The 26,801-nt window shown below is 40.2% G+C and overlaps 8 protein-coding genes across 8 annotated transcripts; 2 read left to right on the top strand and 6 right to left on the bottom strand.

The window, feature by feature from the left end:
- Positions 1-250: 250 nt before the first annotated feature.
- LOC129101732 (zinc finger protein with KRAB and SCAN domains 8-like) lies at positions 251-1,860 on the bottom strand. The gene is made up of 2 exons (XM_054611643.1): positions 1,490-1,860; positions 251-1,332 (listed from the first exon to the last, which is right to left on the bottom strand). Exons 1-2 carry the CDS (start codon positions 1,851-1,853, stop codon positions 251-253), a joined length of 1,446 nt encoding a protein of 481 aa, XP_054467618.1. The 5' UTR covers positions 1,854-1,860.
- A 210-nt stretch (positions 1,861-2,070) lies between these two features.
- On the bottom strand, positions 2,071-4,450 carry LOC129101734 (zinc finger protein OZF-like). Its single transcript, XM_054611645.1, is given in 3 exon segments — positions 2,071-3,467; positions 3,469-4,085; positions 4,241-4,450. Coding segments are annotated over 3 exon segments (1,215 nt in total). The 5' UTR covers positions 4,413-4,450; the 3' UTR covers positions 2,071-3,041.
- Positions 4,451-5,057: 607 nt separating this feature from the next.
- LOC129100714 (gastrula zinc finger protein XlCGF49.1-like) lies at positions 5,058-6,444 on the bottom strand (the record flags this gene model as incomplete). Its single annotated transcript, XM_054610156.1, is given in 3 exon segments — positions 5,058-5,932; positions 5,935-5,961; positions 5,964-6,444. Coding segments are annotated over 3 exon segments (651 nt in total), but the record flags the coding sequence as incomplete, so codon positions are not given.
- Positions 6,445-6,446: 2 nt separating this feature from the next.
- Positions 6,447-7,279, bottom strand: LOC129100713 (uncharacterized; the record flags this gene model as incomplete). Its single annotated transcript, XM_054610155.1, has 2 exons — positions 6,982-7,279; positions 6,447-6,826 (listed from the first exon to the last, which is right to left on the bottom strand). Coding segments are annotated over exons 1-2 (552 nt in total), but the record flags the coding sequence as incomplete, so codon positions are not given.
- A 1,190-nt stretch (positions 7,280-8,469) lies between these two features.
- Positions 8,470-10,000, bottom strand: LOC129101737 (zinc finger protein OZF-like). Its single transcript, XM_054611647.1, is given in 3 exon segments — positions 8,470-9,106; positions 9,109-9,570; positions 9,728-10,000. Coding segments are annotated over 3 exon segments (1,209 nt in total). The 5' UTR covers positions 9,900-10,000; the 3' UTR covers positions 8,470-8,531.
- Positions 10,001-10,321: 321 nt separating this feature from the next.
- LOC129100711 (aminopeptidase NAALADL1-like) lies at positions 10,322-16,583 on the top strand. Its single transcript, XM_054610152.1, has 16 exons — positions 10,322-10,342; positions 10,643-10,835; positions 11,056-11,149; positions 11,245-11,349; positions 11,665-11,750; positions 11,954-12,073; positions 12,155-12,240; positions 12,559-12,622; positions 12,873-12,940; positions 13,052-13,143; positions 13,677-13,770; positions 13,908-13,989; positions 14,215-14,388; positions 14,770-14,857; positions 14,953-15,045; positions 15,603-16,583. Exons 1-16 carry the CDS (start codon positions 10,322-10,324, stop codon positions 15,778-15,780), a joined length of 1,638 nt encoding a protein of 545 aa, XP_054466127.1. The 3' UTR covers positions 15,781-16,583.
- A 129-nt stretch (positions 16,584-16,712) lies between these two features.
- LOC129101733 (zinc finger protein OZF-like) lies at positions 16,713-20,093 on the bottom strand. Its single transcript, XM_054611644.1, has 2 exons — positions 19,824-20,093; positions 16,713-19,668 (listed from the first exon to the last, which is right to left on the bottom strand). Exons 1-2 carry the CDS (start codon positions 19,993-19,995, stop codon positions 18,449-18,451), a joined length of 1,392 nt encoding a protein of 463 aa, XP_054467619.1. The 5' UTR covers positions 19,996-20,093; the 3' UTR covers positions 16,713-18,448.
- Positions 20,094-20,415: 322 nt separating this feature from the next.
- On the top strand, positions 20,416-26,097 carry LOC129100710 (aminopeptidase NAALADL1-like). The gene is made up of 16 exons (XM_054610151.1): positions 20,416-20,436; positions 20,737-20,929; positions 21,150-21,243; positions 21,339-21,443; positions 21,759-21,844; positions 22,037-22,156; positions 22,238-22,323; positions 22,642-22,705; positions 22,956-23,023; positions 23,135-23,226; positions 23,760-23,853; positions 23,991-24,072; positions 24,297-24,470; positions 24,852-24,939; positions 25,036-25,128; positions 25,686-26,097. Exons 1-16 carry the CDS (start codon positions 20,416-20,418, stop codon positions 25,861-25,863), a joined length of 1,638 nt encoding a protein of 545 aa, XP_054466126.1. The 3' UTR covers positions 25,864-26,097.
- The last annotated feature ends 704 nt before the right edge of the window (positions 26,098-26,801 follow it).

Genomic DNA, 26,801 nt, shown 5'->3' with positions numbered 1-26,801 from the left:
GTGTGACGCAATAAGGCACTATTACGGGTAAAACATTTCCCACAGGTTTTGCAAGAATGTGGATTCAAGATCTCACCTGTGTGGGATTTCATATGTAATGTTAATGATGATTTGTAACTGAATTGTTTCCCACATACGTTGCAAGAATGTGGCTTCTCACCTGTATGGATCATCATGTGAAACCTTTCCCACATACGTTGCAAGATGTGGCTTCTCACCTGTGTGTGTTCTCATGTGGACGACCAAGTGACTATTCATATGTGGACCACCAAAGTTTTCCACATGTTTTGCAAGAATGTGGCTTCTCACCTGTGTGGATCGCCAAATGAAGTTTCAATGCTGATTTCTGAATGAATCGTTTCCCACATACGTTGCAAGAATGTGGCTTCTCACCTGTATGGATCATCATATGAAGTTTCAATGCGGATTTCGTCATGAAACCTTTCCCACATACGTTGCAAGAATGTGGCTTCTCACCTGTGTGTGTTCTCATGTGGACGACCAAGTGACTATTACATTGAAAACTGTTTCCACATGTTTTGCAAGAATGTGGCTTCATGTTCTCACCTGTGTGTGTTCTCATGTGGACCACCAACTGACTATTCCATCGAAAAGTGTTTCCACATGTTTTGCAAGAATGTGGCTTCTCACCTGTGTGGATCGCCAAATGAAGTTTCAATGCTGATTTCTGAATGAATCGTTTCCCACATACGTTGCAAGAATGTGGCTTCTCACCTGTGTGTGTTCTCATGTGGACGACCAAGTGACTATTACATTGAAAACTGTTTCCACATGTTTTGCAAGAATGTGGCTTCTCACCTGTGTGTGTTCTCAGATGTCTGTAAAAAATAGACTTAAACTTGAATTCTTTCCCACATGTGTCACACTGGAGTAACGGTTTTGGCTCTGCATTACTAGTGGATTCAGAGGATCCATGCTCGCCTCCTTTCTGATCTTGGCCTTTATCTGCATGAGAGTTGTGTGAGAGGAGCTGGTGGTCCTCGTTTGGTTCCGGTACTACAGAGCTTTCAACTGAAGTGTAGCCTAGAGGTGTTTCTTCCACCACACTCTGATTTTCATCGTTACTCATGTTCAGAGTCTGATCTTTACCGTGGTCACTTTCCTCATCACTAGGAGTCAACACAAAGGTCTCAGTCTCCTGCTTCAGTTCAAGCTGCTCTCCCTCCTGACTGGTGCAGGGTTCCTCCTGTTCCTCTTTAACCTGTGGAGGCTCTGGGTCCTCTTGGTCCAGACTGGAGTTCCTCTCCTGAACACAGAGCTGCTGGTCAGAGAGAACCTCCTCCTCCTCACAGACATGTTGCTTTGGGAGCTCTGGAGGGACAGAAAACAAAATAAATAGGATACTACTGGGATGATAGAAAATTGACTGAACAAACAAATGCAATGCGTTTTCTATTTTAACTATCAGGATCATATATGAATCAAATCAATTCTTTTTTTTTTCAAGAACCATTCATATTAAACACACCTATCCTGTGTAGCTTTATTGCAGGTTTCCAAACGACATCCAGCAGTCTGCGCTGACGGTCGACCTCTTCCTCGTACTGGAAGATAGTTTTTTCAAAGACTCCGAATATTTCTTGAGCAGCGGCAGTGAGTCGCTCGGTGACAAACTCTCTCAAAGACTCAACTGAGGACATTGTTGGAATAATTACCTCCGCAACGTCTACAATATCGTTTTTTACAGCCAGCTCCACACGTGCGAGCAGCTGACGATACAGGCGCTTGTGTTGTTTACTTCCGCTGGATGTCACACTGATAAGTTCCGACGGTGGACGAGAGTTATTTTTTATTTCCGCTTTAAAAAAACAAAAAAGGTTGTGCTTGAACATCTGTCTGGTTTCACCTCACAGGGACATGAATGTATTTTCTCTCTGCATCAACTGATGTCTTTTTTTAGTTATTTTGAGGCAAACATTTAAATTAATAATAAAAAGATAAGAAGAGATAGAAGAACTTTACACAGGTAGGTAAAAGTAGCAATAACACTGAAAAATATACATGAATTAAAAATGTTAGTAATCTTAACAAATTACTATCAGCCAAAAATTTATTGAAGTATACAAACACCCTAATAAGTAGTAGTCAACATAAAAAGAACCTCCTCCTCGTTACAGAATGTAAAGTCGTTAGTGAACAAATCGGCAATATTTAAGTCTGTACCACCACAGTTTGAACCACTTCCTATCAGCTAAAGGCTATTATTTTGCCAGTAAATGCCCAGATAGGTCAACACTGAACAGAAAAGAAATATGCATACATTTTGAACACAAAACATAAGGTTGGGTAAAGCGTGCGTAGAGATTGGTTTCAGAGTTTAATGTCCATTAGTAGAAAAATAATAGCAGTGTAATGCTTCCAGGTTCATCAATACAGCATTTGCGTACATGCAGTTACATTCCACCACAGCTTGTTCAACTCGAGGCAGCTCCACTGCTCAAACTATTGATATGCATCAGCTACGGTATTAAATCAAAAATGAACCATCTAAAGCCGGTGATTTGCAACATTAAAACACCTCTTGCATGGTATAACTTAACACTCGTAAAAGAACAATTCTTCACAATGACTGGTCATCACCTCATGAAGCTTTGTTGTTAGAATACATACATGAGATCAAAAAACAGTTTCATTGCTCACTTCCCTTTGAGCACTGATCATTACAATTCATTCACTTTTCATTACTATTGCTTTGGCTGATTTGTGACAGCACCATGTAGCACTCCATCTACAATTTTTGTTTCTGTGCCACCAATAAAATCCCCCCAAAAAATAAAAATATAAAATAAATGACACATTGTAGACAAAAAAGAAAAGTTGTCTCATTGTAATGATGACAACATAACTGACTCAACAATACAGAGTGTTTCTCAAGCTAAACATCTGTGTTCACAATCCACTCATATTACTGAAGTATATACCAATTCTAAAACCAAAAGAAAAATCTAATTGGTCAAACATTTGCAGGAATTATTAACTCAAGAACTGAGTGAGCTCCCATGTATCTTCCAACTACAAGGCTACTTGTCTGTATGCCATCTTACATGCCTTGCCAATTGAAACGCAGCTAAGTATCTGTTCCCGCAGGTCTTGCAGATGAACGGTTTTTCCCCCTTGTGGGCTCTTCTCGTGTGAACCAATAAGACACTGCTATGTCGAAAATCTTTTCCACAGGTTTCGCAAGAATATGGCTTTTCACCTGTGTGTGTTCTCATGTGGACCACCAAGTTACCACTATGTCGAAAATCTTTTCCACATGTTTTGCAAGAATGTGGCTTGAAGTTCTCCTCTGTGTGGATTTTCATGTGAAAGGTCAATGATGATTTCACACTGAATCCTTTCCCACATACATTGCAAGAATATGGCTTCTCACCTGTGTGTTTTCTCATGTGGACCAGCAACTGACTATTAGATGGAAAAGTCTTTTCACATGTTTTGCAAGAATTTTTGTGGCTTCATGTTCTCACCTGTGTGGATTTTCATATGAGGTTTCAATGTTGCTTTCTGACTGAATCGTTTCCCACATACGTTGCAAGAATGTGGCTTCTCACCTGTGTGTGTTCTCAGATGTCTGTAAAAACTAGACTTAAACTTGAATTCTTTCCCACATGTGTCGCACTGGAGTAACGGTTTTGGCTCTGCATTACTAGTGGATTCAGAGGATCCATGCTCGCCTCCTTTCTGATCTTGGCTTTTATCTGCATGAGAGTTGTGTGAGAGGAGCTGGTGGTCCTCGTTTGGTTCCGGTACTACAGAGCTTTCAACTGAAGTGTAGCCTAGAGGTGTTTCTTCCACCATACTCTGATTTTCATCGTTACTCATGTTCAGAGTCTGATCTTTACTGTGGTCACTTTCCTCATCACTAGGAGTCAACATAAAGGTCTCAGTCTCCTGCTTCAGTTCAAGCTGCTCTCCCTCCTGACTGGTGCAGGGTTCCTCCTGTTCCTCTTTAACCTGTGGAGGCTCTGGGTCCTCTTGGTCCAGACTGGAGTTCCTCTCCTGAACACAGAGCTGCTGGTCAGAGAGAACCTCCTCCTCCTCACAGACATGTTGCTTTGGGAGCTCTGGAGGGACAGAAAACAAAATAAATAGGATACTACTGGGATGATAGAAAATTGACTGAACAAACAAATGCAATGCGTTTTCTATTTTAACTATCAGGATCATATATGAATCAAATCAATTTTTTTTTTTCAAGAACCATTCATATTAAACACACCTATCCTGTGTAGCTTTATTGCAGGTTTCCAAACGACATCCAGCAGTCTGCGCTGACGGTCGACCTCTTCCTCGTACTGGAAGATAGTTTTTTCAAAGACTCCGAATATTTCTTGAGCAGCGGCAGTGAGTCGCTCGGTGACAAACTCTCTCAAAGACTCAACTGAGGACATTGTTGGAATAATTACCTCCGCAACGTCTACAATATCGTTTTTTACACCAGCTCCACACGTGCGAGCAGCTGACGATACAGGCGCTTGTGTTGTTTACTTCCGCTGGATGTCACACTGATAAGTTCCGACGGTGGACGAGAGTTATTTTTTATTTCCGCTTTAAAAAAACAAAAAAGGTTGTGCTTGAACATCTGTCTGGTTTCACCTCACAGGGACATGAATGTATTTTCTCTCTGCATCAACTGATTTTTTTAGTTATTTTGAGGCAAACATTTAAATTAATAATAAAAAAGATAAGAAGAGATAGAAGAACTTTACACAGGTAGGTAAAAGTAGCAATAACACTGAAAAATATACATGAATTAAAAATGTTAGTAATCTTAACAAATTACTATCAGCCAAAAATTTATTGAAGTATACAAACACCCTAATAAGTAGTAGTCAACATAAAAAGAACCTCCTCCTCGTTACAGAATGTAAAGTCGTTAGTGAACAAATCGGCAATATTTAAGTCTGTACCACCACAGTTTGAACCACTTCCTATCAGCTAAAGGCTATTTTTGCCAGTAAATGCCCAGATAGGTCAACACTGAACAGAAAAAAAAAATATGCATACATTTTGAACACAAAACATAAGGTTGGGTAAAGCGTGCGTAGAGATTGGTTTCAGAGTTTAATGTCCATTAGTAGAAAAATAATAGCAGTGTAATGCTTCCAGGTTCATCAATACAGCATTTGCGTACATGCAGTTACATTCCACCACATCTTGCTCAACTCGAGGCAGCTCCACTGCTCAAACTATTGATATGCATCAGCTACGGTATTAAATCAAAAATGAACCATCTAAAGCCGGTGATTTGCAACATTAAAACACCTCTTGCGTGGTATAACTTAACACTCGTAAAAGAACAATTCTTCACAATGACTGGTCATCACCTCATGAAGCTTTGTTGTTAGAATACAGACATGAGATCAAAAAACAGTTTCATTGCTCACTTCCCTTTGAGCACTGATCATTACAATTCATTCACTTTTCATTACTATTGCTTTGGCTGATTTGTGACAGCACCATGTAGCACTCCATCTACAATTTTTGTTTCTGTGCCACCTATAAAATCCAAAAAAACATAAAAATATAAAATAAATGACACATTGTAGACAAAAAAGAAAAGTTGTCTCATTGTAATGATGACAACATAACTGACTCAACAATACAGAGAGTGTTTCTCAAGCTAAACATCTGTGTTCACAATCCACTCATATTACTGAAGTATATACCAATTCTAAAACCAAAAGAAAAATCTAATTTGTCAAACATTTGCAGGAATTATTAACTCAAGAACTGAGTGAGCTCCCATGTATCTTCCAACTACAAGGCTACTTGTCTGTATGCCATCTTACATGCCTTGCCAATTGAAACGCAGCTAAGTATCTGTTCCCGCAGGTCTTGCAGATGAACGGTTTTTCCCCCTTGTGGGCTCTTCTCGTGTGAACCAATAAGACACTGCTATGTGAAAATCTTTTCCACAGGTTTCGCAAGAATATGGGTTTCACCTGTGTGTGTTCTCATGTGGACCACCAAGTTACCACTATGTCGAAAATCTTTTCCACATGTTTTGCAAGAATGTGGCTTGAAGTTCTCCTCTGTGTGGATTTTCATGTGAAAGGTCAATGATGATTTCACACTGAATCCTTTCCCACATACATTGCAAGAATATGGCTTCTCACCTGTGTGTTTTCTCATGTGGACCAGCAACTGACTATTAGATGGAAAAGTCTTTTCACATGTTTTGCAAGAATGTGGCTTCATGTTCTCACCTGTGTGGATTTTCATATGAGGTTTCAATGTTGCTTTCTGACTGAATCGTTTCCCACATACGTTGCAAGAATGTGGCTTCTCACCTGTGTGTGTTCTCAGATGTCTGTAAAAACTAGACTTAAACTTGAATTCTTTCCCACATGTGTCGCACTGGAGTAACGGTTTTGGCTCTGCATTACTAGTGGATTCAGAGGATCCATGCTCGCCTCCTTTCTGATCTTGGCTTTATCTGCATGAGAGTTGTGTGAGAGGAGCTGGTGGTCCTCGTTTGGTTCCGGTACTACAGAGCTTTCAACTGAAGTGTAGCCTAGAGGTGTTTCTTCCACCATACTCTGATTTTCATCGTTACTCATGTTCAGAGTCTGATCTTTACTGTGGTCACTTTCCTCATCACTAGGAGTCAACACAAAGGTCTCAGTCTCCTGCTTCAGTTCAAGCTGCTCTCCCTCCTGACTGGTGCAGGGTTCCTCCTGTTCCTCTTTAACCTGTGGAGGCTCTGGGTCCTCTTGGTCCAGACTGGAGTTCCTCTCCTGAACACAGAGCTGCTGGTCAGAGAGAACCTCCTCCTCCTCACAGACATGTTGCTTTGGGAGCTCTGGAGGGACAGAAAACAAAATAAATAGGATACTACTGGGATGATAGAAAATTGACTGAACAAACAAATGCAATGCGTGTTCTATTTTAACTATCAGGATCATATATGAATCAAATTTTTAAAAAAAATTCAAGAACCATTCATATTAAACACACCTATCCTGTGTAGCTTTATTGCAGGTTTCCAAACGACATCCAGCAGTCTGCGCTGACGGTCGACCTCTTCCTCGTACTGGAAGATAGTTTTTTCAAAGACTCCGAATATTTCTTGAGCAGCGGCAGTGAGTCGCTCGGTGACAAACTCTCTCAAAGACTCAACTGAGGACATTGTTGGAATAATTACCTCCGCAACGTCTACAATATCGTTTTTTACAGCCAGCTCCACACGTGCGAGCAGCTGACGATACAGGCGCTTGTGTTGTTTACTTCCGCTGGATGTCACACTGATAAGTTCCGACGGTGGACGAGAGTTATTTTTTATTTCCGCTTTAAAGAAACAAAAAAGGTTGTGCTTGAACATCTGTCTGGTTTCACCTCACAGGGACATGAATGTATTTTCTCTCTGCATCAACTGATGTCTTTTTTTAGTTATTTTGAGGCAAACATTTAAATTAATAATAAAAAAGATATAAGAAGAGATGGAGGAACTTTACACAGGTAGGTAAAAGTAGCAATAACACTGAAAAATATACATGAATTAAAAATGTTAGTAATCTTAACAAATTACTATCAGCCAAAAATGTATTGAAGTATACAAACACCCTAATAAGTAGTAGTCAACATAAAAAGAACCTCCTCCTCGTTACAGATTGTAAAGTCGTTAGTGAACAAATCGGCAATATTTAAGTCTGTACCACCACAGTTTGAACCACTTCCCATCAGCTAAAGGCTATTATTTTGCCAGTAAATGCCCAGATAGGTCAACACTGAACAGAAAAAAAATATGCATACATTTTGAACACAAAACATAAGGTTGGGTAAAGCGTGCGTAGAGATTGGTTTCAGAGTTTAATGTCCATTAGTAGAAAAATAATAGCAGTGTAATGCTTCCAGGTTCATCAATACAGCATTTGCGTACATGCAGTTACATTCCACCACAGCTTGTTCAACTCAAGGCAGCTCCACTGCTCAAACTATTGATATGCATCAGCTACGGTATTAAATCAAAAATGAACCATCTAAAGCCGGTGATTTGCAACATTAAAACACCTCTTGCGTGGTATAACTTCACACTCGTAAAAGAACAATTCTTCACAATGACTGGTCATCACCTCATGAAGCTTTGTTGTTAGAATACATACATGAGATCAAAAAACAGTTTCATTGCTCACTTCCCTTTGAGCACTGATCATTACAATTCATTCACTTTTCATTACTATTGCTTTGGCTGATTTGTGACAGCACCATGTAGCACTCCATCTACAATTTTTGTTTCTGTGCCACCAATAAAATCCAAAAAAACATAAAAATATAAAATAAATGACACATTGTAGACAAAGAAAAGTTGTCTCATTGTAATGATGACAACATAACTGACTCAACAATACAGAGAGTTTTCTCAAGCTAAACATCTGTGTTCACAATCCACTCATATTACTGAAGTATATACCAATTCTAAAACCAAAAAGAAACTAATTTGTCAAACATTTGCAGGAATTATTAACTCAAGAACTGAGTGAGCTCCCATGTATCTTCCAACTACAAGGCTACTTGTCTGTATGCCATCTTACATGCCTTGCCAATTGAAACGCAGCTAAGTATCTGTTCCCGCAGGTCTTGCAGATGAACGGTTTTTCCCCCTTGTGGGCTCTTCTCGTGTGAACCAATAAGACACTGCTATGTCGAAAATCTTTTCCACAGGTTTCGCAAGAATATGGCTTTTCACCTGTGTGTGTTCTCATGTGGACCACCAAGTTACCACTATGTCGAAAATCTTTTCCACATGTTTTGCAAGAATGTGGCTTGAAGTTCTCCTCTGTGTGGATTTTCATGTGAAAGGTCAATGATGATTTCACACTGAATCCTTTCCCACATACATTGCAAGAATATGGCTTCTCACCTGTGTGTTTTCTCATGTGGACCAGCAACTGACTATTAGATGGAAAAGTCTTTTCACATGTTTTGCAAGAATGTGGCTTCATGTTCTCACCTGTGTGGATTTTCATATGAGGTTTCAATGTTGCTTTCTGACTGAATCGTTTCCCACATTCGTTGCAAGAATGTGGCTTCTCACCTGTGTGTGTTCTCAGATGTCTGTAAAAACTAGACTTAAACTTGAATTCTTTCCACATGTGTCGCACTTGAATAACGGTTTTGGCTCTGCATTACTAGTGGATTCAGAGGATCCATGCTCGCCTCCTTTCTGATCTTGGCTTTTATCTGCATGAGAGTTGTGTGAGAGGAGCTGGTGGTCCTCGTTTGGTTCCGGTACTACAGAGCTTTCAACTGAAGTGTAGCCTAGAGGTGTTTCTTCCACCATACTCTGATTTTCATCAATACTCATGTTCAGAGTCTGATCTTTACCGTGGTCACTTTCCTCATCACTAGGAGTCAACACAAAGGTCTCAGTCTCCTGCTTCAGTTCAAGCTGCTCTCCCTCCTGACTGGTGCAGGGTTCCTCCTGTTCCTCTTTAACCTGTGGAGGCTCTGGGTCCTCTTGGTCCAGACTGGAGTTCCTCTCCTGAACACAGAGCTGCTGGTCAGAGAGAACCTCCTCCTCCTCACAGACATGTTGCTTTGGGAGCTCTGGAGGGACAGAAAACAAAATAAATAGGATACTACTGGGATGATAGAAAATTGACTGAACAAACAAATGCAATGCGTTTTCTATTTTAACTATCAGGATCATATATGAATCAAATCAATTCTTTTTTTTTTCAAGAACCATTCATATTAAACACACCTATCCTGTGTAGCTTTATTGCAGGTTTCCAAACGACATCCAGCAGTCTGCGCTGACGGTCGACCTCTTCCTCGTACTGGAAGATAGTTTTTTCAAAGACTCCGAATATTTCTTGAGCAGCGGCAGTGAGTCGCTCGGTGACAAACTCTCTCAAAGACTCAACTGAGGACATTGTTGGAATAATTACCTCCGCAACGTCTACAATATCGTTTTTTACAGCCAGCTCCACACGTGCGAGCAGCTGACGATACAGGCGCTTGTGTTGTTTACTTCCGCTGGATGTCACACTGATAAGTTCCGACGGTGGACGAGAGTTATTTTTTATTTCCGCTTTAAAAAAAGACAGTCATTTCAAATTTGAACAACATATTAGAAGAGATGGAGGAACTTTACACAGGTAGTCAAAAGAAGCAATACCACTGTGAAACATATGTATACATGAATTCAAAATGTTAGTAACCTAGTAAACGAATTACTATCAGCCAAAGAGTAATTGAAGTATAAAACACCCTAATAAGTAGGAGTCAACACAAGGAAACCTCCTCCTCCTTACAGACTGTAAAGTTTGTAGTGCACCAATCAGCAATCGACACCATGTTAGTCTGTACCACCACAGTTTGAACCACTTCCTATCAGCTAAAGGGTATTTATTTGACAGTTAAATGGCCAGATGAGTCAACACTGAACAGAAAGAAAGAATATGCACACATTTTGAGCACAAAATATAAGGTTGGTTGAAGCGTACATACAGAGAGGTTTTCAATGGAGTTCAATGGCCATTAGTAGAAGAATAATATCAGTGTAATGCTTCCAGGTGGAAATGGCTGTTAAAATAAGTTCATTACAAGTTTTAAATTAATGAATCATGTTAATAAAATTGTGCTGTTAATCAAATGCCATGTGTGTCTCATGCAGGCCATCAACGCAGCCCCCTACGGAGTCATTGGTGTGCTTGTCTACACAGACCCTTTGGACATCAACGATGGTCTCATGTCAGACATCAATGAGACGTATCCTCACTCCTGGTACATGCCGCCGTCTGGAGTGGAGAGAGGCTCCTTCAACAGTCGCTATGGAGACTTGCTCACACCCTACCTGGCTGCCAAAGGTAACCCGTGACTTGTGTAAAAATGGAACACAATATTTTTTCCTTTTTTATTGTGTGTTTATTCTTCTAATGCTGCACTTCGACTCCAATACAATCCAGGGAGGGACTTTTATAACATCTTCCAAGATCCATACAAAGATTAAATCAGGCCATTTAAATCGTTTTTATTTTAATATTACACTTTTCTATAAATTCTTCAAAATAATAAATTCTTTTGCAGATGAAACCTACAGAATTTCAACCGAGAACATCACAGGGATCCCTCCCATTCCAATTCAACCAATAGGATTTGAGGATGCCTACAGGCTTATCTGGTTTGTAATGAGAAAAAATCTGCTTGTGGAATTATTACATTACAAAATCGTTGTTTATGAAGTCATTCTGACTTGTTTTTTCCTCGTCATTTTAGTGAGCTAGGTGGAACAGCAGCTCCAGCTGCATGGCATGGAGCATTCAACTGTACCTACAACTTTGGCGGTCCGGGGTTCAAACCCACATCTGCTTTCAACAACAGGTAGTCAACTGCCAGACAAATAAAGGCATTAGCTGCATTTAAACTTGATCTAGTAGAATTATAAAGCAATGGACCTGTTTAAATTATAAAAGAAACATCAAACTGTTCATTTTTAATTCACATATTATGTCTGTTAAGGCTAAGGTTGACAAATTTATCATTTTCAATGACATACTAGACTTTTTCAGCTCCCACAGTAGAGAGTAAAATCATTTTTTCTAACTAGAATCTCCTGTTAGAGATGAATCAGCAGTGTTGCAGTTGGAAATCCTTTGTCTCCATTATTTGTTGCTTGATACTTCTGAATTTTTCCAGTGAAGTGAAACTGGACATCTTCAACCATGAAGAACTGAAAAACTCCTCCAATGTGATGGGAGTTATCAGAGGGAGTGTCGAGCCAGGTGAGACTGGTGACAAAGTCCAAAAACAGCCATTTTATATAATCTATTTGCAGCTTGTAATTCCTCTGCTCTGTGTTTGTACTGTGTGTGTGTGTGTGTGTGTGTGTGTGTGTGTGTGTGTGTGTGTGTGTGTGTGTGTGTGTGTGTGTGTGTGTGTGTGTGTGTGTGTGTGTGTGTGTGTGTGTGTGTGTGTGTGTCCACAGACAGGTATGTGATCTATGGGAACCACAGGGACAGTTGGGTTCATGGTGCCATCGACCCGAGCAGTGGGACGTCGGTCATGCTGGAATTGACCAGAGTGCTGGGCACGATGGTGAAGCAGGGTGAGGGCAGTCATAGCTGAAAGAAAGACAAATTGTTTCGTTTATAGTGCTGGTTCAAATTTGAATCTCTCTTGATTTTAGGCAAATGGAGGCCTCGCAGGTCCATTATATTTGGAAGCTGGGGAGCGGAGGAGTTTGGCCTTATTGGGTCTGCGGAATACACAGAGGTGATTTTGCAATTAATCCACCAAGGAATATGTTCATGCGTTTCTCAATTCACTCAGGAGTTTTGCTGATACAACCCTTCTTGGCCTAGTATGACCGGTAGCTAATGATGGTTAATGTTAGCAAAATTAAGATGGACAATCCTATATAACAAATATGTAATTTTGCTGAGTTTTTTACTCTTTACTTGTACAACTTACAATAAATTTACCATTATTCCACTAAATTAACGATTATTCCATGATCTGCATTTGCTTTAAGTATTGCTTGTTAAATTACGTAAAGTGACCAATATGACCTTGTTCTTGTCTTTTCTCCAGCAATACTTCACCAAGCTCAGTGAGCGAACTGTTGCTTATATTAATGTGGATATAGCTGTTTTTGGTAAGAAGCTCCTGCTGCCCTACCTATTAGAAAAAAACTTTAAATATCTAATGACTTGTTAGTGGCAGATGCAGCCATTAAATTTGGAAAAACGATCACAAATTCCTAAAAACAAAATTTGAATGATGGATGATAATTTAGCCCCCAGATGTTTGTAGGAATGTTCTTCAAGCTATCTAGTTGACAGACATGTATTATTTTGTGGTACAAAATATTAAATACATTAATACATTAATCCTACACTGCGCAGCCAACGCCACTCTCAGGGCTTCTGGGATGCCATCACTACAGAACGTCATCTTTAAAGCCACAAAACAGGTGAGCTCTTTAAAACTTTTGTGTTCCAGCATTTTAACTTGAAAATAAAAACATAACAACAGTCCACACACCAACAGGAACCTGTCACATGAAAGTGTGTTTGTTCCCTAGGTCGATGCACCTGGACTGGACTCCACATCTGTGTATGACAACTGGATTCGATATGCCAACAGGACAAGCCCGGCCCATGGACACATTCCCAAGTAATGAACAGTTTAACCTCTCTAATTTTCCCACACCTTGTTTTGACTTGCGATTGCACATTTGACACACCAAGGTTAGCTGGTTAACTGTTAAAAGAGTGATTGAGAAACAATAACCCACCTTGATTGTGAAAATGCTCTTCAGTAGAAAGCCTAAGCAGAGGTAACTAGGCCCCTGATAGCCAACAAACTGTTGTTTGACTGCATGGATGTAAATGTGTGGATCTAATATTTTGCAGCTGAAAAGGAGCATGCATTCTCAGCAACAACAGAGTGCATGGGGTACAATATTCCTGCCTGTTATTATTTAACAGGCAGCACCTCATTAGATTATCCCCACATTCTTTTGTCTTTAAGCATTTGACAAATCATTACATTGCAAATGTACCTAGCATACAATATGTAGTTTATTCTCTGTCTCTTGTGTTGATTTGCATCTTGAACATGATCATATTTAAGTATAATGAATGTGTCCCCACGGACATCTCAGGTCTCTCATGCACTCAAAGATGTTTCTTGTCTTTATTTGACAGGGTGGGATACTTGTCAGGAGCAGGGAGTGACTACGCTGCCTTTGTCCATTACCTGGGCATCACTTCCATGGACATTTCATACACATACGACAGGGTATGCAAGACTCTCTGCCTTTGATCTACTGTAATAGATTGTTGTCAGTGTTGCTGACATGTATTGAACTCTTCATTGGTTCCAAAACACAATCTTCCTCCGCTGCCAACTGGTTATGGTTATTGTTCTTCATACAGAGTAAAACAAATGCTCGGATATACCCAGCGTACCACACAGCATACGACACCTTTGACTACGCTTCAAAGTTCATTGATCCTGGTGAGCAATGATGTCACTCATGTTATTGCAAACTTTTTTTTCTGTCTCAATAATGCAGATTATGCTTTATTTAATGTTATATCATTCAAAAATCTGGAATATTTAACAAAACCCCTTGTATTTCTCAGCCAAACCATTTCTACTCAGTTATTCCATCTTATGTTGTCAAGTTTGAAAACAGGAAAGACAGCAGAAACTTATCATGCTACCACTTCCTCCTCTCAGGATTCGTCAGTCACCAGGCCATTGCCAGGACAGCAGGAAACATCCTGATCCGACTGGCTGACAGCCTGGTGTTGCCATTAAACTGCAGTGACTACGCAGAGAGCCTGGAGGACTACCTCAACACAGCAGTCACCCTATATCAGCACCAACTGCAAGCTAGGGAAATCTCCATGGGTAAGCACAGGACAGTTAGAGATGCTTGAGTGATGCAGGGGAATATCGCAGCACACAACACACACCAACAGAAATGCTATGCAGGTCAATTCATTTCATCTGGGTTTTATGTTCCAATATGTCAGGACAGGACTTCAGTGTTTCTAAAGGAGCCAAGGTCGCTGAAATAATCATTTGACTTACTAAATTACATCTAATTGTGGGATCTGAGGTTAACAATGTCTCTGACGTGAACCAAAACAGTCTATGTCCCTGGAAAAAACGGAAGACAATAAAAAGAGTGCAAACAAAAACTATCTGCAGGCTGAACTTAAGAAAAGAACAAACAGAGGGTGAAGTCTTTGCCAAGAGGCTGCACAGCTGATCTGTGTCTTGTTTCAGAACCACTGAAATACGCAGTGGCCAGCTTTCGCAGTGCAGCTACTCATTTGGATGAGGTGATTCGCAGTTCAGACCTGGCAAATGAAACGTAAGAAAGCAAACATACATATTTTGTACCTCCTTTGCCGTCCAAATAGAAACGAATGCCGCCCCCCCACCCTCTTTCTGTCTCTCTCCTCTTAGACCGCTGAAGGTCAGAAGGATCAACGACCAGCTCATGCTGTTGGACCGAGCCTTCTTGGACCCTCTGGCCTTCCCAGATAAATATGCATACAGGTAAGATGATGATGTGTGAGCTTAAAAGCCCTGGGGAGTGCATGTTGGTTTCTGGTGCTGCATTTTAAAATCTAAAGAAGCTGTATGTGTAGTTGTGTAGCATATGTACCATGTGTAGTTTGCACAGTGCAATGTACTTGATGGCCACAAGGTATAGGACAGTAGCAGAAATGAGGGCCCAGTAAAGTTTTTCCTATTTTTAATTACCCTGGTAAAAGCAACTGTTTTAAGTAAGATCTTCTGACTCAAAAGGGTTAATAGAAAATGCTTCTGCAGGACTCCTCAAGTCACTTTTGTTTTACCACAATGTCAGTAAAGAGTGGACCCAAACACAGACAAAGTGTGAAGGTGAGAGGTTGAGCTGAGAAGTGCAGGCAGATGAGAGACAGTGCTTTAAAAATCGTTTCTTTATTTTTTCCTCTCTGTGACTTCCTCTTCCACTACTCTCCTCATGCCATGTTACAGTGATTAACCGCCTCCCTATGACTTAGCACATCTCAATTGTTCAGTTGCCTATAATTGTTATATCACTCTTTATTTCCCTGTAATTCACACAGGCATGTTATCTGGGCCTCAAGTAGTGCCGGCAAGCCAACCTTCCCAGGTCTGGCTGATGCCTTTGCCAACGCTGAGTCATCAGGACAATCCAGTGACTGGGACAAAGTGCACTACCACCTGTCAGTCCTGAGCCAGGCCATCGAGGGCGCTGCTCACACACTGGTCGACGTCATATAGACAAAGAGGAGGAAGGAGAGAGGAACTGCACTCGCTAAGGGAATATTAATTAAAAAAAACGACAGGGACCTGCAGCCAATGAGCACTGATCAGCTCGGCCGTGGTGAGACTATGGGTGATATAAAGTGAGGGCTTTTATGAACCCATGAGCAAAGCTCATTGCCAAACAGCAACATGAAGGGTTTCTTCTATCTTTGTCACAGGATTAATATATTTAAAAATGACTGACCTTTTTTTTTTTTAAATCACAGCTCTTTATTAAAGATGAACCACTGTTGTAGTTTATTTTCATGTGCACACCAACTGTTCAAATTTGCTTACACTACAGATTGAGAGTCCCTTTATTTCCTGCAGATACTAATACTTTCCACATTGTGTGAAAAACAGTTTGTACAACAAGAACATAAAGAAAAGGCAAATGCAATTGATCACTAATGAAATAAGAGACACAAATATCCTCCACAGTAAATTACATTATCTTGTCAAAAAATTAGAAAATCAACGACCAGCTCTTTGACTTTTGGCTATGTTGGAAAAGTTATCTGTTCTCATGACAATGACCTATTTTTTTTACAAAATGAACATGTATAGGGTCTTGACAAAGAAAATGGTGGGGTTGGTTTTTTATTTCAAGTATCTTACACAGCACATTTCTTCTTGAGCAGGAATAAGTCACAATCAATGAGGGATGATGACTTGCTAATTATTCAGACATTTACATCATCTATGTGTGCCGAAACTATTTCATCTGACAGGAGCAGTTAACAGTCGTACCCCCGAGCCATCAGACTGTCTAGGAATGAGGAAACCTGCAGTTATTATTACAGAATGATGCAATTCAAATGTACTGGGTTTTTGATCCTTTATAAAGTTATCTGTATTGATCTGAAGATAACAGAAGGATAACAAAGGTAAGTCATATTAGGATGAATGCTTTTTAGCAACATTTGTCAAGGATATCTGGCAATTTGCACTTTGATATGTTAGTGTTCACAGCAACATAAGATGACGATCAGAGCTCCATAGAGGATAAATCCTCTATGTCAAAGCTGCAAAATGAGAATATTCAACTCACTTACTTTGACTCAGGATGTGGAGGTGCAATACTGGCTCCTGCCACCAGGGGTCAGAAAATACTTTGATACAATCCTATGTAAAACAGTTGGCATTTGGGATTTAAAAAAATGACTATCAGCCAAAGATTAATTGAAGTGTACAACACCCTAATAAGTAGCAGTCAACAGAAGTAAACCTCCTCCTCGTTACAGAATGTAAAGTTGCTAGTGCACAAATCGGCAATATTTAAGTCTGTACCACCACAGTTTGAACCACTTCCTATCAGCTAAAGGCTATTATTTTGCCAGTAAATGCCCAGATAGGTCAACACTGAACAGAAAAAAAATATGCATACATTTTGAACACAAAATATAAGGTTGGGTAAAGCGTGCGTACAGAGTGGTTTCAGAGTTTAATGGCCATTAGTAGAAAAATAATAGCAGTGTAATGCTTCCAGGTTCATCAATACAGCATTTGCGTACATGCAGTTACATTCCACCACAGCTTGTTCAACTCGAGGCAGCTCCACTGCTCAAACTATTGATATGCATCAGCTACGGTATTAAATCAAAAATGAACCATCTAAAGCCGGTGATTTGCAACATTAAAACACCTCTTGCGCGGTATAACTTAAGACTCGTAAAAGAACAATTCTTCACAACGACTTGATGTGAGTGAAACACATCTGCAGCTTTGATGACGGAATATACTTAAAGCTTTGGACCTCAGTGTGAATCTGGTATTCTTACCTCATCACCTCATGAAGCTTTGTTGTTAGAATACATACATGAGATCAAAAAAGACAGTTTTATTGCTCACTTCCCTTTGAGCACTGATCTTTACAATTTATTCACTTTTCATTACTATTGCTTTGGTTGATTTGTGACAGCACCATGTAGCACTCCATCTAGAATATTTGTTTGTGTGCCACCTTTAAAATCAAAAACAACTATAATTTCATCAAGTTCATACGATTACAAAATACATAAAAATTTAAAATAAATGATACTTTGTAGACAAAAAAAGAAAAGATGACAATACAGAGAGAGGGTTTCTCTCGCTAACAACAACGTTCACAATCCACTCATATTACTAGAGAATATACAAATCCTAAAACCAAAAGAAAAATATAATTGGTCAAACATTTTTAGGAACCATCAACTCAGGAACTGAATTGTCTCCCATATATTTTTCAAATGAACGGCTTCTCCACGGTGTGGACGTTTCTCGTGTGACGCAATAAGGCACTATTACGGGTAAAACATTTCCCACATACGTTGCAAGAATGTGGCTTCTCACCTGTGTGGATCATCATATGAAGTTTCAATTTTGATTTCTCATTGAATCGTTTCCCACATACGTTGCAAGAATGTGGCTTCTCACCAGTATGGATCATCATATGAAGTTTCAATGCGGAATTCGTCATGAAACCTTTCCCACATACGTTGCAAGAATGTGGCTTCTCACCTGTGTGTGTTCTCATGTGGACGACCAAGTGACTATTACATTGAAAACTGTTTCCACATGTTTTGCAAGAATGTGGCTTCATGTTCTCACCTGTGTGTGTTCTCATGTGGACCACCAACTGACTATTCCATCGAAAAGTGTTTCCTCATGTTTTGCAAGAATGTGGCTTCTCACCTGTGTGGATCGCCAAATGAAGTTTCAATGCTGATTTCTGAATGAATCGTTTCCCACATACGTTGCAAGAATGTGGCTTCTCACCAGTATGGATCATCATATGAAGTTTCAATGCGGATTTCGTCATGAAACCTTTCCCACATACGTTGCAAGAATGTGGCTTCTCACCTGTGTGTGTTCTCATGTGGACGACCAAGTGACTATTACATTGAAAACTGTTTCCACATGTTTTGCAAGAATGTGGCTTCATGTTCTCACCTGTGTGTGTTCTCATGTGGACCACCAACTGACTATTCCATCGAAAAGTGTTTCCACATGTTTTGCAAGAATGTGGCTTCTCACCTGTGTGGATCGCCAAATGAAGTTTCAATGCTGATTTCTGAATGAATCGTTTCCCACATACGTTGCAAGAATGTGGCTTCTCACCAGTATGGATCATCATATGAGGTTTCAATTTTGATTTCTCATTGAATCGTTTCCCACATACGTTGCAAGAATGTGGCTTCTCACCTGTATGGATCATCATATGAAGTTTCAATGCGGATTTCGTCATGAAACCTTTCCCACATACGTTGCAAGAATGTGGCTTCTCACCTGTGTGTGTTCTCATGTGGACGACCAAGTGACTATTACATTGAAAACTGTTTCCACATGTTTTGCAAGAATGTGGCTTCTCACCTGTGTGTGTTCTCAGATGTCTGTAAAAAATAGACTTAAACTTGAATTCTTTCCCACATGTGTCACACTGGAGTAACGGTTTTGGCTCTGCATTACTAGTGGATTCAGAGGATCCATGCTCGCCTCCTTTCTGATCTTGGCTTTTATCTGCATGAGAGTTGTGTGAGAGGAGCTGGTGGTCCTCGTTTGGTTCCGGTACTACAGAGCTTTCAACTGAAGTGTAGCCTAGAGGTGTTTCTTCCACCATACTCTGATTTTCATCGTTACTCATGTTCAGAGTCTGATCTTTACTGTGGTCACTTTCCTCATCACTAGGAGTCAACACAAAGGTCTCAGTCTCCTGCTTCAGTTCAAGCTGCTCTCCCTCCTGACTGGTGCAGGGTTCCTCCTGTTCCTCTTTAACCTGTGGAGGCTCTGGGTCCTCTTGGTCCAGACTGGAGTTCCTCTCCTGAACACAGAGCTGCTGGTCAGAGAGAACCTCCTCCTCCTCACAGACATGTTGCTTTGGGAGCTCTGGAGGGACAGAAAACAAAATAAATAGGATACTACTGGGATGATAGAAAATTGACTGAACAAACAAATGCAATGCGTTTTCTATTTTAACTATCAGGATCATATATGAATCAAATTTTTAAAAAAAATTCAAGAACCATTCATATTAAACACACCTATCCTGTGTAGCTTTATTGCAGGTTTCCAAACGACATCCAGCAGTCTGCGCTGACGGTCGACCTCTTCCTCGTACTGGAAGATAGTTTTTTCAAAGACTCCGAATATTTCTTGAGCAGCGGCAGTGAGTCGCTCGGTGACAAACTCTCTCAAAGACTCAACTGAGGACATTGTTGGAATAATTACCTCCGCAACGTCTACAATATCGTTTTTTACAGCCAGCTCCACACGTGCGAGCAGCTGACGATACAGGCGCTTGTGTTGTTTACTTCCGCTGGATGTCACACTGATAAGTTCCGACGGTGGACGAGAGTTATTTTTTCTTTCCGCTTTAAAAAAAGAGTCATTTCAAATTTGAACAACATATTATCAGAGATGGAGGAACTTTACACAGGTAGTCAAAAGAAGCAATCCCACTGTGAAACATATGTATACATGAATTCAAAATGTTAGTAACCTAGTAAACGAATTACTATCAGCCAAAGAGTAATTGAAGTATAAAACACCCTAATAAGTAGGAGTCAACACAAGGAAACCTCCTCCTCCTTACAGACTGTAAAGTTTGTAGTGCACCAATCAGCAATCGACACCATGTTAGTCTGTACCACCACAGTTTGAACCACTTCCTATCAGCTAAAGGGTATTTATTTGACAGTTAAATGGCCAGATGAGTCAACACTGAACAGAAAGAAAGAATATGCACACATTTTGAGCACAAAATATAAGGTTGGTTGAAGCGTACATACAGAGAGGTTTTCAATGGAGTTCAATGGCCATTAGTAGAAGAATAATATCAGTGTAATGCTTCCAGGTGGAAATGGCTGTTAAAATAAGTTCATTACAAGTTTTAAATTAATGAATCATGTTAATAAAATTGTGCTGTTAATCAAATGCCATGTGTGTCTCATGCAGGCCATCAACGCAGCCCCCTACGGAGTCATTGGTGTGCTTGTCTACACAGACCCTTTGGACATCAACGATGGTCTCATGTCAGACATCAATGAGACGTATCCTCACTCCTGGTACATGCCGCCGTCTGGAGTGGAGAGAGGCTCCTTCAACAGTCGCTATGGAGACTTGCTCACACCCTACCTGGCTGCCAAAGGTAACCCGTGACTTGTGTAAAAATGGAACACAATATTTTTTCCTTTTTTATTGTGTGTTTATTCTTCTAATGCTGCACTTCGACTCCAATACAATCCAGGGAGGGACTTTTATAACATCTTCCAAGATCCATACAAAGATTAAATCAGGCCATTTAAATCGTTTTTATTTTAATATTACACTTTTCTATAAATTCTTCAAAATAATAAATTCTTTTGCAGATGAAACCTACAGAATTTCAACCGAGAACATCACAGGGATCCCTCCCATTCCAATTCAACCAATAGGATTTGAGGATGCCTACAGGCTTATCTGGTTTGTAATGAGAAAAAATCTGCTTGTGGAATTATTACATTACAAAATCGTTGTTTATGAAGTCATTCTGACTTGTTTTTTCCTCGTCATTTTAGTGAGCTAGGTGGAACAGCAGCTCCAGCTGCATGGCATGGAGCATTCAACTGTACCTACAACTTTGGCGGTCCGGGGTTCAAACCCACATCTGCTTTCAACAACAGGTAGTCAACTGCCAGACAAATAAAGGCATTAGCTGCATTTAAACTTGATCTAGTAGAATTATAAAGCAATGGACCTGTTTAAATTATAAAAGAAACATCAAACTGTTCATTTTTAATTCACATATTATGTCTGTTAAGGCTAAGGTTGACAAATTTATCATTTTCAATGACATACTAGACTTTTTCAGCTCCCACAGTAGAGAGTAAAATCATTTTTTCTAACTAGAATCTCCTGTTAGAGATGAATCAGCAGTGTTGCAGTTGGAAATCCTTTGTCTCCATTTTTTCTTGCTTGATACTTCTGAATTTTTCCAGTGAAGTGAAACTGGACATCTTCAACCATGAAGAACTGAAAAACTCCTCCAATGTGATGGGAGTTATCAGAGGGAGTGTCGAGCCAGGTGAGACTGGTGACAAAGTCCAAAAACAGCCATTTTATATAATCTATTTGCAGCTTGTAATTCCTCTGCTCTGTGTTTGTACTGTGTGTGTGTGTGTGTGTGTGTGTGTGTGTGTGTGTGTGTGTGTGTGTGTGTGGTGTGTGTGTGTGTGTGTGTGTGTGTGTGTGTGTGTGTGTGTGTGTGTGTCCACAGACAGGTATGTGATCTATGGGAACCACAGGGACAGTTGGGTTCATGGTGCCATCGACCCGAGCAGTGGGACGTCGGTCATGCTGGAATTGACCAGAGTGCTGGGCACGATGGTGAAGCAGGGTGAGGGCAGTCATAGCTGAAAGAAAGACAAATTGTTTCGTTTATAGTGCTGGTTCAAATTTGAATCTCTCTTGATTTTAGGCAAATGGAGGCCTCGCAGGTCCATTATATTTGGAAGCTGGGGAGCGGAGGAGTTTGGCCTTATTGGGTCTGCGGAATACACAGAGGTGATTTTGCAATTAATCCACCAAGGAATATGTTCATGCGTTTCTCAATTCACTCAGGAGTTTTGCTGATACAACCCTTCTTGGCCTAGTATGACCGGTAGCTAATGATGGTTAATGTTAGCAAAATTAAGATGGACAATCCTATATAACAAATATGTAATTTTGCTGAGTTTTTTACTCTTTACTTGTACAACTTACAATAAATTTACCATTATTCCACTAAATTAACGATTATTCCATGATCTGCATTTGCTTTAAGTATTGCTTGTTAAATTACGTAAAGTGACCAATATGACCTTGTTCTTGTCTTTTCTCCAGCAATACTTCACCAAGCTCAGTGAGCGAACTGTTGCTTATATTAATGTGGATATAGCTGTTTTTGGTAAGAAGCTCCTGCTGCCCTACCTATTAGAAAAAAACTTTAAATATCTAATGACTTGTTAGTGGCAGATGCAGCCATTAAATTTGGAAAAACGATCACAAATTCCTAAAAACAAAATTTGAATGATGGATGATAATTTAGCCCCCAGATGTTTGTAGGAATGTTCTTCAAGCTATCTAGTTGACAGACATGTATTATTTTGTGGTACAAAATATTAAATACATTAATACATTAATCCTACACTGCGCAGCCAACGCCACTCTCAGGGCTTCTGGGATGCCATCACTACAGAACGTCATCTTTAAAGCCACAAAACAGGTGAGCTCTTTAAAACTTTTGTGTTCCAGCATTTTAACTTGAAAATAAAAACATAACAACAGTCCACACACCAACAGGAACCTGTCACATGAAAGTGTGTTTGTTCCCTAGGTCGATGCACCTGGACTGGACTCCACATCTGTGTATGACAACTGGATTCGATATGCCAACAGGACAAGCCCGGCCCATGGACACATTCCCAAGTAATGAACAGTTTAACCTCTCTAATTTTCCCACACCTTGTTTTGACTTGCGATTGCACATTTGACACACCAAGGTTAGCTGGTTAACTGTTAAAAGAGTGATTGAGAAACAATAACCCACCTTGATTGTGAAAATGCTCTTCAGTAGAAAGCCTAAGCAGAGGTAACTAGGCCCCTGATAGCCAACAAACTGTTGTTTGACTGCATGGATGTAAATGTGTGGATCTAATATTTTGCAGCTGAAAAGGAGCATGCATTCTCAGCAACAACAGAGTGCATGGGGTACAATATTCCTGCCTGTTATTATTTAACAGGCAGCACCTCATTAGATTATCCCCACATTCTTTTGTCTTTAAGCATTTGACAAATCATTACATTGCAAATGTACCTAGCATACAATATGTAGTTTATTCTCTGTCTCTTGTGTTGATTTGCATCTTGAACATGATCATATTTAAGTATAATGAATGTGTCCCCACGGACATCTCAGGTCTCTCATGCACTCAAAGATGTTTCTTGTCTTTATTTGACAGGGTGGGATACTTGTCAGGAGCAGGGAGTGACTACGCTGCCTTTGTCCATTACCTGGGCATCACTTCCATGGACATTTCATACACATACGACAGGGTATGCAAGACTCTCTGCCTTTGATCTACTGTAATAGATTGTTGTCAGTGTTGCTGACATGTATTGAACTCTTCATTGGTTCCAAAACACAATCTTCCTCCGCTGCCAACTGGTTATGGTTATTGTTCTTCATACAGAGTAAAACAAATGCTCGGATATACCCAGCGTACCACACAGCATACGACACCTTTGACTACGCTTCAAAGTTCATTGATCCTGGTGAGCAATGATGTCACTCATGTTATTGCAAACTTTTTTTCTGTCTCAATAATGCAGATTATGCTTTATTTAATGTTATATCATTCAAAAATCTGGAATATTTAACAAAACCCCTTGTATTTCTCAGCCAAACCATTTCTACTCAGTTATTCCATCTTATGTTGTCAAGTTTGAAAACAGGAAAGACAGCAGAAACTTATCATGCTACCACTTCCTCCTCTCAGGATTCGTCAGTCACCAGGCCATTGCCAGGACAGCAGGAAACATCCTGATCCGACTGGCTGACAGCCTGGTGTTGCCATTAAACTGCAGTGACTACGCAGAGAGCCTGGAGGACTACCTCAACACAGCAGTCACCCTATATCAGCACCAACTGCAAGCTAGGGAAATCTCCATGGGTAAGCACAGGACAGTTAGAGATGCTTGAGTGATGCAGGGGAATATCGCAGCACACAACACACACCAACAGAAATGCTATGCAGGTCAATTCATTTCATCTGGGTTTTATGTTCCAATATGTCAGGACAGGACTTCAGTGTTTCTAAAGGAGCCAAGGTCGCTGAAATAATCATTTGACTTACTAAATTACATCTAATTGTGGGATCTGAGGTTAACAATGTCTCTGACGTGAACCAAAACAGTCTATGTCCCTGGAAAAAACGGAAGACAATAAAAAGAGTGCAAACAAAAACTATCTGCAGGCTGAACTTAAGAAAAGAACAAACAGAGGGTGAAGTCTTTGCCAAGAGGCTGCACAGCTGATCTGTGTCTTGTTTCAGAACCACTGAAATACGCAGTGGCCAGCTTTCGCAGTGCAGCTACTCATTTGGATGAGGTGATTCGCAGTTCAGACCTGGCAAATGAAACGTAAGAAAGCAAACATACATATTTTGTACCTCCTTTGCCGTCCAAATAGAAACGAATGCCGCCCCCCCCACCCTCTTTCTGTCTCTCTCCTCTTAGACCGCTGAAGGTCAGAAGGATCAACGACCAGCTCATGCTGTTGGACCGAGCCTTCTTGGACCCTCTGGCCTTCCCAGATAAATATGCATACAGGTAAGATGATGATGTGTGAGCTTAAAAGCCCTGGGGAGTGCATGTTGGTTTCTGGTGCTGCATTTTAAAATCTAAAGAAGCTGTATGTGTAGTTGTGTAGCATATGTACCATGTGTAGTTTGCACAGTGCAATGTACTTGATGGCCACAAGGTATAGGACAGTAGCAGAAATGAGGGCCCAGTAAAGTTTTTCCTATTTTTAATTACCCTGGTAAAAGCAACTGTTTTAAGTAAGATCTTCTGACTCAAAAGGGTTAATAGAAAATGCTTCTGCAGGACTCCTCAAGTCACTTTTGTTTTACCACAATGTCAGTAAAGAGTGGACCCAAACACAGACAAAGTGTGAAGGTGAGAGGTTGAGCTGAGAAGTGCAGGCAGATGAGAGACAGTGCTTTAAAAATCGTTTCTTTATTTTTTCCTCTCTGTGACTTCCTCTTCCACTACTCTCCTCATGCCATGTTACAGTGATTAACCGCCTCCCTATGACTTAGCACATCTCAATTGTTCAGTTGCCTATAATTGTTATATCACTCTTTATTTCCCTGTAATTCACACAGGCATGTTATCTGGGCCTCAAGTAGTGCCGGCAAGCCAACCTTCCCAGGTCTGGCTGATGCCTTTGCCAACGCTGAGTCATCAGGACAATCCAGTGACTGGGACAAAGTGCACTACCACCTGTCAGTCCTGAGCCAGGCCATCGAGGGCGCTGCTCACACACTGGTCGACGTCATATAGACAAAGAGGAGGAAGGAGAGAGGAACTGCACTCGCTAAGGGAATATTAATTAAAAAAAACGACAGGGACCTGCAGCCAATGAGCACTGATCAGCTCGGCCGTGGTGAGACTATGGGTGATATAAAGTGAGGGCTTTTATGAACCCATGAGCAAAGCTCATTGCCAAACAGCAACATGAAGGGTTTCTTCTATCTTTGTCACAGGATTAATATATTTAAAAATGACTGACCTTTTTTTTTTTTTTTAAATCACAGCTCTTTATTAAAGATGAACCACTGTTGTAGTTTATTTTCATGTGCACACCAACTGTTCAAATTTGCTTACACTACAGATTGAGAGTCCCTTTATTTCCTGCAGATACTAATACTTTCCACATTGTGTGAAAAACAGTTTGTACAACAAGAACATAAAGAAAAGGCAAATGCAATTGATCACTAATGAAATAAGAGACACAAATATCCTCCACAGTAAATTACATTATCTTGTCAAAAAATTAGAAAATCAACGACCAGCTCTTTGACTTTTGGCTATGTTGGAAAAGTTATCTGTTCTCATGACAATGACCTATTTTTTTTACAAAATGAACATGTATAGGGTCTTGACAAAGAAAATGGTGGGGTTGGTTTTTTATTTCAAGTATCTTACACAGCACATTTCTTCTTGAGCAGGAATAAGTCACAATCAATGAGGGATGATGACTTGCTAATTATTCAGACATTTACATCATCTATGTGTGCCGAAACTATTTCATCTGACAGGAGCAGTTAACAGTCGTACCCCCGAGCCATCAGACTGTCTAGGAATGAGGAAACCTGCAGTTATTATTACAGAATGATGCAATTCAAATGTACTGGGTTTTTGATCCTTTATAAAGTTATCTGTATTGATCTGAAGATAACAGAAGGATAACAAAGGTAAGTCATATTAGGATGAATGCT

Source organism: Anoplopoma fimbria, chromosome 13 (genome assembly GCF_027596085.1).
Source record: "Anoplopoma fimbria isolate UVic2021 breed Golden Eagle Sablefish chromosome 13, Afim_UVic_2022, whole genome shotgun sequence".
In the NCBI taxonomy this organism is placed as follows: Eukaryota; Metazoa; Chordata; class Actinopteri; order Perciformes; family Anoplopomatidae; genus Anoplopoma; species Anoplopoma fimbria.
The sequence above is the reverse complement of the archived record's forward strand: the minus strand, read 5'-3'. Positions and strand labels throughout refer to the sequence as shown.

What these genes read in the sequence shown, in the direction of transcription:
- LOC129101732 (XM_054611643.1), bottom strand. Translation starts at nt 1,853, where the DNA reads ATGTTCAAGCACAACCTTTTTTGTTTTTTTAAAGCGGAAATAAAAAAT. An exon ending in AATAAAGCTACACAGGATAG is followed by an intron (nt 1,333 to 1,489) that starts GTGTGTTTAATA and finishes CTGTCCCTCCAG; the next exon opens with AGCTCCCAAAGCAACATGTC.
- LOC129100710 (XM_054610151.1), top strand. Translation starts at nt 20,416, where the DNA reads ATGTTAGTCTGTACCACCACA. An exon ending in ACATCTGCTTTCAACAACAG is followed by an intron (nt 21,444 to 21,758) that starts GTAGTCAACTGC and finishes GAATTTTTCCAG; the next exon opens with TGAAGTGAAACTGGACATCT. An exon ending in TGTGGATATAGCTGTTTTTG is followed by an intron (nt 22,706 to 22,955) that starts GTAAGAAGCTCC and finishes TACACTGCGCAG; the next exon opens with CCAACGCCACTCTCAGGGCT.
- LOC129101733 (XM_054611644.1), bottom strand. Translation starts at nt 19,995, where the DNA reads ATGTCCTCAGTTGAGTCTTTGAGAGAGTTTGTCACCGAGCGACTCACT. An exon ending in AATAAAGCTACACAGGATAG is followed by an intron (nt 19,669 to 19,823) that starts GTGTGTTTAATA and finishes CTGTCCCTCCAG; the next exon opens with AGCTCCCAAAGCAACATGTC.
- LOC129100711 (XM_054610152.1), top strand. Translation starts at nt 10,322, where the DNA reads ATGTTAGTCTGTACCACCACA. An exon ending in TTCAAAGTTCATTGATCCTG is followed by an intron (nt 13,990 to 14,214) that starts GTGAGCAATGAT and finishes TCCTCCTCTCAG; the next exon opens with GATTCGTCAGTCACCAGGCC. An exon ending in CCAGATAAATATGCATACAG is followed by an intron (nt 15,046 to 15,602) that starts GTAAGATGATGA and finishes TAATTCACACAG; the next exon opens with GCATGTTATCTGGGCCTCAA.